This window comes from Oratosquilla oratoria, unplaced genomic scaffold, assembly GCF_046742065.1.
Source record: "Oratosquilla oratoria isolate Oo_2021 unplaced genomic scaffold, ASM4674206v1 SCAFFOLD129, whole genome shotgun sequence".
Taxonomy (NCBI): Eukaryota; Metazoa; Arthropoda; class Malacostraca; order Stomatopoda; family Squillidae; genus Oratosquilla; species Oratosquilla oratoria.
This window is the reverse complement of record NW_027467485.1, coordinates 358,185-370,651: the sequence shown is the minus strand read 5'-3', so window position 1 is coordinate 370,651 and position 12,467 is coordinate 358,185. Positions and strand designations below refer to the sequence as shown.

The 12,467-nt window shown below is 43.9% G+C and overlaps 2 protein-coding genes across 9 annotated transcripts in view; one reads left to right on the top strand and one right to left on the bottom strand.

Moving 5' to 3' along the window:
* Window positions 1–12,467, top strand: part of LOC143022627 (uncharacterized) — a 179,800-nt gene that overhangs the window by 48,913 nt on the left and 118,420 nt on the right. The window lies entirely within an intron of this gene.
* On the bottom strand, window positions 3,810–5,779 carry LOC143022634 (uncharacterized). Its single transcript, XM_076180946.1, has 2 exons — window positions 5,507–5,779; window positions 3,810–5,340 (listed from the first exon to the last, which is right to left on the bottom strand). Exons 1-2 carry the CDS (start codon window positions 5,712–5,714, stop codon window positions 3,869–3,871), a joined length of 1,680 nt encoding a protein of 559 aa, XP_076037061.1. The 5' UTR covers window positions 5,715–5,779; the 3' UTR covers window positions 3,810–3,868.

Sequence of the window (12,467 nt, the reverse complement as noted above, 5' to 3'; positions counted from 1 at the left end):
CCTTGCTCTCGCCCTGCCCTGCCCTGCCCTGCCCTGCCCTCCCCTCCCCTCCCCTTGCTCTCTCCAGTTGTAGTCTTCGACACGATTCATGGTTGTCTTTCAAGGTTCATCAGCACACTAACGAAATCGTGAGATTGAATATAGCGAGGGGAGGGAGAGGGAGTACTATTTAGTGCGTGAGGGTTCCGCAAGGCGGTGGCGATATGCTGTGGTGGTGTTCGTCCGGTGGGCCTTCGTCGGGAAGGATTTGGCCAAGTCTGTGCTAAAACTCTGCATTCATCTCTTACGAAGTGGGAAGCGAGAAACCGCAGGTAGCGCCGGTTTGACTTATAAAAAAAAAAAAATGGACAAACATAAATTATCTTCTGTGTCCTCTCTCTCATCTCCTGTCCTCTCTCCCCTCTCCTCTCTGTCCTCTCCCCTCTGTCATCCGGCCGGTAAGGGGAAGGATCCGTGGAGACCGTAACCCAATGAATATTTCCTACCACCTGTATACTCCAAATGGTTGGCAGTACTCGGTGAGCAATCTAGACGTGATAGTTTCTGGTCGTATCTCCATTATTTCCCACGCTGTTAATAATGGTTACAATCGAAAGATGGTCCTGGGTTCACGTGGCGATGTTTTGATCATGGACGCCAGAGATGAGTTTGGTGGACGCTACGGGCGCACATGCGCCTCACGGCCTCGACACTCCCAAAAATTGCTAATTTTTTATACGAAATTTATAGTCTTGTATAGGAGTATGGTTTCCTCAACTTCACCTGCTAGGGCTTGTTTTTTAAGTTGTGCATTTTCGCGAACGAGCAATTCGAAATGAGGATCGCTAAAAACGCGCACCTACGAAAAATCGGTTCAAATTTCGCGCGTCTCAGTGACGATGTTTACCACAAAATAAAGCCGAACATGGTATTCATCGAGCAAGCCTACCTCGTTCCAGGGCAACTGCATTAAAAGGCGGAACCTATTTTTTCTCCCACTTGTTAAGGAGACGGGTAAGTCTCTTTCAATATTCACATGTAAATGGATTAGTGTCGAGATTCAATTCCAACAGCTGAGTATGATATAATGAAGAAAGTGATCGGCTAGCAGTCACGAATAAAATTTAGGAGTACAGTATTTGCTCGCCTGCAAATAAATAAATAAATATATATATATATATATATATATATATATATATATATATATATATATATATATATACACACATATAATAATAATATAACAACCTCCTAGGGCCCCTATCTACTGCTCGGCACAGCATGTGGTTACCAATAACACTGTACAACAAATTTCAGGATTAAGAAAAAAACATAGTTCTCATGTGCGTTTTATTATGAAGTTCAGTGTGCTGAATTCAAATTTGATAAAAATTTCATGCCACGTCGCAATTTTTTGTAAATCGCTGTTTTAATAATTATGCAATTAATAGAGATTTCCAAGGTTCCATAAATGTATTTTGCTCCCAAAGTCAGATTAAATGTCTTCATTGTATTTATTTAATTAATATATAATGAATCGGCATGTTTGTTAGCATTATATGATGTATTAACCTACAATCTATTATTTACTTCTTCTTTTATAAGACGTCTCAGGCGTGTCACGCTTCAGGTTCCAACAGAAGTCAGCCAGCATAGTAGGGCTCCATTTTCCCTTGTACCTGTTTTCCATTGACGCTATATCTTGATGGAACCTCTCTCCATGTTCATCACTCACATCTGCTGCATTCTCTGGGAAGAAGGACAGATGAGAATGAAGAAAGTGTATCTTCAGTGACATATTGCATCCGAGATCTTGGTAGCATTTGATTAGCCTCTCCACTTTACGCTCTCGCTGGGACTCTTGGTGCTTTCCCAGAAGCCCTTTGCATACATCTTTGAATGCATGCCAGGCCGCTAGCTCAGGTTCATCCATTGTCGCCTCAAAGTGCTCATCATTTATAAGCTTGCGAATCTGAGGGCCTACAAATATACCCTCTTTAATCTTGGCATCACTAATTTTAGGGAAGATCCCTTTGAGATACTGGAAACATGGCTTGTTATGTTGCAGTGCTTTGGTAAATTGCTTCATTAGGCCTAGTTTTATATGCAGTGGTGGCAAAATGATTTTCTCCTTCTTAACTAGTGGCTCATGAATTACATTATGGCATCCAAGCGTCATAGATTCCCGAGATGGCCATTCTGAGCGTATATAATGTTCTGATCTGGCCCTACTGTCCCACTTGCAAAGAAAGCACATAAATTTGGTGTATCCAGTTTGTAGCCCATTAAGTATGGCTACTACTTTCAAGTCTGCACAAATTAACCACTCATGCTCTTTGTGACTTATGCGGTCTAGAATAAAAGCAAGGTTCTCATAATTCTCTCTTAAAATGACTGAGTAAGCAACTGGAACTGAAGGCATGGTGTTCCCAATGTGCAACAGAACTGCTTTTATGCTGTAAAGGGATCCATCTATGAATAGCCTCCACTCATTGGGTTCATAGGACAGCTCAAGGGCACTGAATAGGCCTCTGATATCATTACAATAAGTCAAGTTGTTTTCCAAAGTGAAGAAATCCTGTAGATTTGCAGAACGCTTCCTAAATACTGTAATTCGAGCTTCTTCATCCAACAGGTACCATTGTTGCAAACGTGAGGCCAGGAGTTCACTCTGTTGCTTAGTAAGTGTTAGATCACGAACTAGATCATTGAGTTCTGGTTGGGTGATGAGGTGTGGTTTCTTATCAGATTCAAGTTGTGTCGTATACGTTGCATCTTGAGATTCTGAATCGTCTGAGTTGCTCGTGTCATCGCTTGGTAGTTCAGAGGGCGGCTGTGGTACAGGAATATCACTTGAATGTAGAACTGGGCGAATAGCAGACTGAAGATCTGGATACACGATAGATTTCTTGCCTTTTCTGTTGCGACCTGCAGGAAAATAAAATAAAATCAGACTAAAAATGGATACTATTGGTTGTGATCACGTGCAAAAATAGTGGAAGTGCAACTTATTATGTATTTTGATCTTTTTTATTGATACATCTCTTGAAAATATATATAAAAACAGTAAAAAATAAACACTGAATACCCACCTTTTATATCCGTTAAGCAGAAGTAGCAATCTGTTGAGTGGTCCTTTGGCTCCCTCCAGACCATTGGTACGCCAAACATGAGGCCAGTCCCTTTGCCTTTCACCCAGGCAGAAAGGGAACTTGTACACCTGACACAACATATGTGAGGTGCCCAGCTTTTGTCCTGGTCACCCACTTTACATCCAAAGTACAGCTCATAAAGTTTCTTTACACGTTGAGTCAACTGTCTCTTGTATTGCCTTAATGTGACTGATCCACATATATAACAAAACTTGTCTGGCGAATTCTTGCATTCTCTAGGCATCTTAACTCTGTATCCTGTTAAGAAAAAAAAAACACATAGCTATGTGAAAAATTATATAAATGGTAAAAGCAACAAAAAATACCGTTCAGATAGACATTGCGGGCACTGCTATTTACGAAGAACTGGAGGGTCACAGAAAAAAACGGATGTTGTATTCGTGATCTACGCAAAAAATAACTCTAGAAAAGGATAGTCTCATTTCTGTTTTTTTTTTCATTGTTATACAGTGTAATTATAATTAACAAAGGTTTTGTCTTTGAGTTGAAACTGTTATTTCCTAATTGCCTATGTCCAGAATACATGAAAAAATACTTTTATTCATTTCTAATTTTGCTCTTGTGTTCAGGATAATGATATTTATGAAATTTACATATTCTCATAGGGACAAAGTGGTATATTGGAAATTTGATTTGAACAAAACAAACACAAAACGATATAATGCAATAATAGCATTTATTTATTCTAGATTTACAATAGAGAGACAATAGACACATTAGAAATGAGTAGTTCTTCTAGATTTACGCTTATACTGTAGATTACTTTCACGAATCTGCCCCCAAATATAGTCTCCCATCATATTTTCATTATAAGACCCTTGGTAGCGGCGTTCAAATTCCAAAATATCCTGATGGAAGCGTTCGCCTTGCTCCTCAGAGTACGCTCCCATGTTTTCCTTAAATTTATGAAGATGGGCGTCAAGGATATGCACTTTGAGGGACATCCTGCAACCCATTTTGCCGTAGTTTGTCACCAAGGTCTCAACAAGCTCCACATAGTTTTCGGCCTTGTGATTCCCCAAGAAGCCAAGAACTACTGCAACAAAGCTGTCCCATGCTGCTCTCTCTGTCCTTGTGAGTTTTTTTGGAAACTCCTTGCACTCCATTACCTTTTTTATTTGTGGACCAATAAAGACACCGGCTTCAACTTTCGCTGCAGACAACTTGGGGAAGAAATCTTGGAGAAATTTGAAAGCTGGAGACTCTTTATCTAGAGCTCTGACGAATTGCTTCATAAGGCCCAGTTTTAAGTGTAGTGGAGGAAACAGTACTTTTTTGGGATCCAACAATGGCTCCCATTTTACGTTGTTCTTCCCCACACAAAACTCGGTTCGCTGTGGCCAGTCACGCTTGAGGTAGTGTGACACGGTATCCCTGCTGTCCCAAAGGCAAAGATAACAAGGATACTTGGTAAAGCCGCCTTGGAGACCCATTAGGAAAGCCAGCATTTTGAAGTCTCCTATAACCTCCCAACAGTACTCTCCATATTTCAAGGCATCTAACAAAATCTTGACACTGTTGTATTCCTCTTTGAGCTTGACAGAGTGGGCGAGGGGAAGAGATGGGTACACATTCCCGTTATGAAGCAGCACTGCTTTGAGGCTCCTACACGAGCTGTCGATAAAGAGTCGCCACTCTTTGGGGTTATGGGTAATTCCAATTGCCTTAAACAGACCGGTCACATTGTGGCAAAAGCAAAGCCCATCTTGACTAGTGAAAAAGCTTGAAAAATGCTGGTGACGCTTTCTCTGACCTGATATGTGCACACTCTCATCTAGCAAATTCCACTGCTTGAGTCTCGACGTCAAAAGCTCGCCATTTGACTTCGTGAGGCCAAGATCTCTGATGAGGTCATTGATGTCTTCTTGGTTGGGGTAGTATGGATTTCTGTCATCAGTTGCGTCTCTGAACTCTGGATCAGTGTCTTCATGCTCTTCTGAACTACTATTCTTTTGTAAACACTGCTGCTCTCTCATGGGAGGAGTGGGTACGGGGAGCTCAGAGCAGTGTGGCACTGGCGCAATGGATGACAGAAGATCAGGATATATGATAGCAGGCGCATTTTTGCCTCCTCGACGTTTGGAAGGGTCTACCATACAGAAGAAGCAATTGCTTGAGTGATCAGTTGGTTCCCTCCAAATTCGGGGGACTGCAAATTTCATAGCTCTGTTTTCCCCTCTGTACCAACCTGTAAAAAGCAGAATGAAAACATAAGTATAAAAATAAAACAAATAAATTTTGCTATAAACTATTTGTAAATAAAATTATATATATATATATATATATTATATATATATATATATATATATATATATATATATATATATATATATGTATATTAGTTTTTTTCTTACCTTCCAGAGTTCTTTTGCAGAGATCGCAGGTGAAATGAGGTGCCCAAAGTTTGTCCTGATCCCCAACAGGCATGCCGAAATATGCTTTGTAGGCCTCGCGCATTTTTGGTGATCTTTCCAGAGAGTACTTTTTAGCTCTAGTTTTGATAAACTCGCCACAGACGTAGCAAAATGCGTCTGGCGGATGCTTACAACCTCTTGACGCCATGCTGAAAGAAGGCAGATAGGAATGACTGATGACGAACGAATTGTCTATGCAGAGACGGCTAGAAGTAAACTGACCCGTTTAGCATACGTTCCCTGCATTTATACTGCCATCTACGTTGCAAGAATGTTCTAGAAGTTTGTGGAACGTTTCGAAAGAATTGTTTTGAATGTTCTGGAGTCATCCAGAAAATTCTTTAATTTTTTTTTCCACCATATTAGTGCGGAATTTGTTTGAATTGTTGGGGATAATTGAAACTAGCCTATTATAATAGGCTAGTTTAAAAAAATCGCTGGCCAGTCTAGAATAATCAAAGTTTTAAGAGAATAATCATTATTTTCTTAACTTTGTAGATAAAAGGAAATAGAAAATAACATTTATTGACCAAAGACAGAAAAAAGTCAAAATTTTGTAACACTGTATTATAATATATATATATATATTATAATACAGAAGTTGGATATTGCATATATTATTATATACACCCAGGGCCCTCACATGGGGGGGGGGGCATATGCCCTGGGGTGGCAATTTAGTCTGGACATGCTGCCTACTACAAGGCTGACAAAGTAATTGTAGTAAAACGAGGTCAAATGAGCCCTGAATATTTGACCGTAATATACTAATTTTGCATTGGAATCAATTGAATATGAAACATTTTTTTCCCTTACCCATTCTGCAGTAGGGACATTAAATACAAATTTTAAATTTTCATAATTTTGCAAGCCAATAGGTGAAACAGGCTGTAAGGGATGGTGATGGGGAAGGGGGAGGGGCATCACTAAAAACTTTGCCCAGGGGTGGCACTTAGGCATGTAAGGGTTCTGCATACACCAAAGGCTTCCCCCCCCCTTAGGCTGATGTCACACGGGCGGTCTACCCGCCTGACCGCGGCGGGTGAGACGCATTTCCCCACTTGAAACCGCCACGGCCAGCCCGCCTGGCTATGTCAGACGAGAGGTTTACCAGTGTTTTACATAGGAATCAATATAAAGCGGTTCCGCGGCGACTGACCCGCTTTGCACCCGCGGCGGCCAACCCGCTCGTCTGACAGGGCCTTTACATGGGAGGTAGCCAGAAAACAAAGGCATAGAAATCACTCCCACCCATTCCATCCCCTACATACTCCACTCCCCTCTACCCTCTTTCATCCCTCTTATTTTGGCACCTCCTGGATGACGGGTAATCCCTGCACCTTGTCCACTGCCCTGGGTCAGAAGCGGTGTTGCAAGACGCAGCACATCCACAGCAAGGCCGCTTCATTAAATCTGCAAACCCCTCTCATCCCCTCGTGCAAAAAATACTGGGAGAAATCCCTTTGGGCCTGCATCAATTTATTTCTCAAATCCCTCGCCCCCATCCCCCACCGCACTCCCCTTCATGCATCAGAGCATCATCCACACACAACCATTCTCCATTCACCCCTATCTACTGTCCTCTCCTGTCTTCAACATATGTTACCCTTTCTCAGTGCCCCTTTTACCCCATCCATCCATCTCATCCTAAGTCAGTTATCACTCCTTCCACCTCTGCCTTCCACACCTTTTACTAGTCTTCCTTCACTCGTACTTTTCATGTTTCCAAACCATCCCAATGCTTTCATCAACCCTATCTCCCAACTCCCTTTCTACCCCATTTCTCCTTGCCTCATTTCACTATCTAGCTTAGTAACCCCCATCATACTCCTCAGGCATTTCATCTCATATTCAAGCTCCTCTTCCTCTTATGTTCCAAGTTTGTCCCATACAGTGCAGTTGGCACAGTCATTATACACAACTCTTAGCATCCATTCCCAAATGTCTTTCTCATTACACTTTTTACCCCCCCCCCCCCAAGGCATTTACTCACCTCTCAGTCTACATTATACCTTCACTTCTTGCTTTCCTGCCACATTCGCACTGAAGCATCTAAAACTATCCATTTCCACCAGTCTTACTCAGTACTCTCTCCCAGTCTGCTGCCACTCCCCTTGTACATATCACCTTACTTTTATCCACTTTTTTCTTGCACTTTCACACACCTTCCCAAACTGTCACTAACTTCCTCGATACCTCCTCTGATCTTGGTACAAGCAGTCGTTGGCAAACAACTGGTTTATCTCCCATTTTTCTCAATTTTCTTTAACCATCTCAAATCCCTGACCCACGACCCTTGCATTCACCTCTTGCACCACCCCATCCATGTTATAAATTGAACAGCCAGGGCAACATAACACATCCCTGATGAAGTCCCACCTTTACCTCAAACCACCCTCAATTTCTAATCCCAACACAAGCTCTACTATTGTAAGAACTCTTGACTGCTCTTAACAGCTTTCCTCCTATCCCATAAATCTGCAATACCTCCTACAGTGCCTTCCTGTCTACCCTGTCATAAGCCTTTTCCAAATCCATAAGCCCATAAAACATCTTTACCTTTTCCTACAGCTTTCTCACATCTTACCACAAATCTGATCTACACAACCACCTACCTGTCCTAAACCCACACTGTTCCTCACCAGTTACTCCCTATGTTCCTCTCCTAATCCTCTCAATTAAGACCCTCCCATAAGCCTTCCCAACTACTTAAAAAGCTGATCCCTCTGAAAGTATTAATCACACTTGTCACCTTTAACCTTGTAAAGTAGAACTATACAGGCACAACTCCAGTCCTCCAGCACACTACCCTGTCCTAAACATTAACCCTATATGGACCACATATATTTTGGCCGGACAAAAAAAAATCATGCGTTTGTTTCTAGGTTATTATGGACCTGAGGAATGTTATAGATAAGTTTTCCTGGCAATTGCTACAGTCTATGCAATAATACAATACCATGACGAATTAGTCATGTTGGTCACGAGGGAAATGAAATTGGCTAATGATTGTGTTATCTAGATTTATTACATTATTAGAATATAGAAAGCAATTCTGTTGCTCATCTCACCAAAAATGAATATTTTATTGAAAAATTAAACTTAAATACAATTTCTTGTGATAACTTGATATTTTGTTAATGAAAATTAATTGTTTTTAAGCATATAAATAATTGAAATACCTTTATATGTAATATGGGTTATTACAGAAAATAATATACCTGTTCTTAGCAGTGAAAAACTTGCTGAAATTTGCAGAAATATCATCAATAACACCTTTATTCAAAATATTATACTTTAGAAGAAAAAAAACACGAACTCCTCAGTGCGAAATTTGTTGGAAAGGAGGAAAATAATAATTATAATGAAAAAAATACAGTGCATGTATTTGTTTGTCTCACTCCTTACACTAGGAAATGAGAGGGAGGGATTCACACTGTGGGTTATTGATATCCCCGTCTGGCGACATGTGGCAACTCGCATGCCCGGGGTAGGCATGCATAGGTGCTTAGCAACAGTGCTTGAGTGAGAGACTAGAGGGGACGCGGAGTCACGCATGGGCGCTAGCTTTGACTCTATTATTATATTGTATCTTCTTGTAACTGTGTTAGTGTTTAAGGCTGAATGTACTTAAGAACCTACAGTGTGTATTATTAGCCCTCGACCAACACACACATGGCGCAGTGAGATATATAACATTGTTAGTGCATACAGGGCAGTGCAACGCAATGAACTCAGCCTATACATGCATTATTCTGGTGTACCGTGTCCTGCATTATTTTGGTGTACCGTGACCCACATATCGTAATTGTGTGCGACAAGGGCTCACGAATGTGTGCAGTCCCAGTGACAGAGTTACACGCTCGCACGTACAACATAAGTGTTTTAAACGAAAAACCGGCATATGCAAGTGTTCGTTAGTGACTGGCAGTGCTCCGACGCCATATTGCGCTCATCTACTTCACGCATTCTGCGTATATGCTTGGAGCCTTCTCGTATAGTGTCTAGTGCTTACACGTGTGGTTTATAGTGCCTCCCCGTATAGTGTATAGTGTCGCAGTGCATTGTGAGTGGTATTTGTGAAAATCTTGCTGCCTCTTTATCGGAGAGACGCTTGTATTTGAACATTGGCAGGACGTGTGCGCGATACTTCCCCTCGCTTACACGCCCGCAGGCCTACTGGGCCCCAGGTACCCGCCAGCTTACGTACTCATCCGCGCATTACGGGCCCACACTATTAGCTTTATTCTAGCGAAATGCCAAATACTCGTTCAGGAGCACTCGAGCAAGAGGAGGAAGAATTGCAGCCAGATGTTTCCAATGAGCAACAGGCCGCATCCTTCCCACCAACCGACATGCTTTCCCTCGTCAAATGGATTGAAGAGACGAGGTTAGCAGAAGACGAACGCAGACGACGAGAAGACCAGGCTAGATTTGACGCCCTGCTCAAATTGATAAACCCGCAACGGCAACCCGCTCACTCTCCCCCAGAGCACCATGCGGCCTCCGATGACAGCCGTCATCGTCAGCCCCCGCTCCCTCCACCCACTCAAAAGGCCAATGCTCAGACGCCACCTCCACTTAAACCAGATGCCACCTACCAATTGTTCCGCGAATGGAAGCGACGTTGGCAAGATTACGCTACCATGGTCGACCTGTATAGCTTACCCCATGAGAAGCAGCTCATACAATTACGTATGTGTCTCACCCTTGAAACACAACGTGTCCTAGAGCATACCCTGCAAATACCTCCCTCTACAGACAAGACCGTCGATGAGGTGGTCACTGCTCTGGAAGTACACATCAAGGGCTTGCGGAACGAGGCAATACGCAGGAGGGGATTGCTTAGCTGCAGGCAGATGGAAGGCGAAACATTTGCAGATTTCTACGTAAGGTTGCGTCGCAGTGCCGAGGAGATCGACATATGCCCTGGTAAATCGCCAATTTGCGAAGAGACTCAGTTGAAGTCGGTGATTATTATGGGCGTTCGGGATGATGAGTTGATTCAGCGACTCATATCCCTGGACGACAAGTGCTCACTGCAGGACATGGTCAATACATGCCGCTCCTATGAAGCAGCCAGGTGTGCTACGTCTGATATTCGTGCCCAACCTGCACAAGTAAGAGCATTGACCCACCACCAAAGAAGGAAGAAGCAGAAAAGTTTCCTCAGGCAAACCCCTAAGCAACCGACATCGAAGGCAACCGACCCATGCCAGTGCTGTGCTAGGCACCATGAGCCAGGAGCATGCCCTGCGGCTCAGGCTACCTGCCGCAACTGTGGTCGGCAGGGACACTTTCCTTCCACGATCAAATGTCCCGCTAGTAAGACCCAGTGCCGCCTCTGTTCCCGTATTGGTCACTTCGACACATATTGCAAGCAGGAGACTCGTCAGAAACACAAGCGAGGTGTTTCAGTCTCTGGCGGTGGACATGTTTCGGAACACCCGCCAACCCCACAGCCGTCCTGCCGTCGAGTGATGTCTCCTAGCCCCAGCCCTGCGGTGCCTCAACACGTCAGCGTCCTTATCACACACGGTGGTAAATCGTCATACTTGCAGATGATCCCAGACACCGGTGCGGATATCACTGTGATAGGACCACAGCACTTGAGAAACCTTTCCATTTCAACAAGGACACTACACGCTTCCCCGCAGACCACCACACTCACAGCCGACGGATCTGAAATGACTCCTGCCCTTGGCACGCTCACGGCTACCCTTACTTTAGGTAAGCGGTCGTGCTCTGCTCAGATCCGAGTACACAAGGACATCCAGACCCCACTCCTCTCCTTCAGCCACTGCAAGGCATTGGCCATCATTCCCAAGGAATTCCCTAAGCCAATATTGGAGGTGAAGCACGTTAAGAAGTGTGTGGAACTCCCATTCTCTGCCTCCACACCACCCTCAGACGTGAAGGAGTACTTCTTAAAGGAGTTTAAGGACGTTCTGGTGGCTAAAGCAGCTCTTCAGTCCACACCACTTAAGCCCATGGTGGGATCACCAATGCGAATCCACCTGAAGGATAATGCTGTGCCTTTTGCAATCCATACACCCCGGCAAATTCCCCTGGCTTTCAGAGACCACGTCAAGGACGAGCTCGAGTCCATGGTCTCTCAAGGGATTATTCGACCGGCTGGCGACGAACCTTCAGAATGGTGCCACCCACTTGTCGCCGTAGCTAAACCAAATGGAGGTGTGAGGATCACGACGGATCTGTCCAAACTTAACGCACAGGTGGCTCGCCCACCCCATCCGTCGCCCACACCCTTTGATGCTGTACGTAGCGTACCGACCTCAGCTCGTTACTTCACGACCATGGACGCTCTCTGCGGCTACTGGCAGATCGAACTCGCCGAAGAGGATAGACACCTTACCACCTTTATAACTCCACATGGTAGATTCCAATATTGCAGAGGACCAATGGGATTTGCAGCAACAGGCGATGCCTATTGCCTACGAGGTGACATTGCACTGCAAGGTGTCAAGAATTGCGTCAAAGTGGTGGACGACATCCTCCTTTACGATGCCGACTACACCACTCACCTTACCCGCATCCACCAAGTCCTCACCAGATGTCGTGAATTTGGCATCACCATTAATAAGGAAAAATTTAAGGTCGCCGCGCCTAAGGTGGATTTCTGCGGATTCACATTGTCAGTGGCAGGTATCGCTGCTGACCAAGACAAAGTGATTGCTATCAGGGACTTTCCAACTCCTGCAAATTTAACAGACCTTAGGTCCTTTATGGGTCTCGTTAACCAGTTGGCTGAATTCACCCCGGAGATATCCGCAGCTGCCCAACCTCTCCGGCCCCTGATGAGCCCTAAGAGACAATTTCTCTGGACACCGGATCATGACGAGGCATTCCGACGGGTGAAAGCCGCCCTCATCGACCCCCC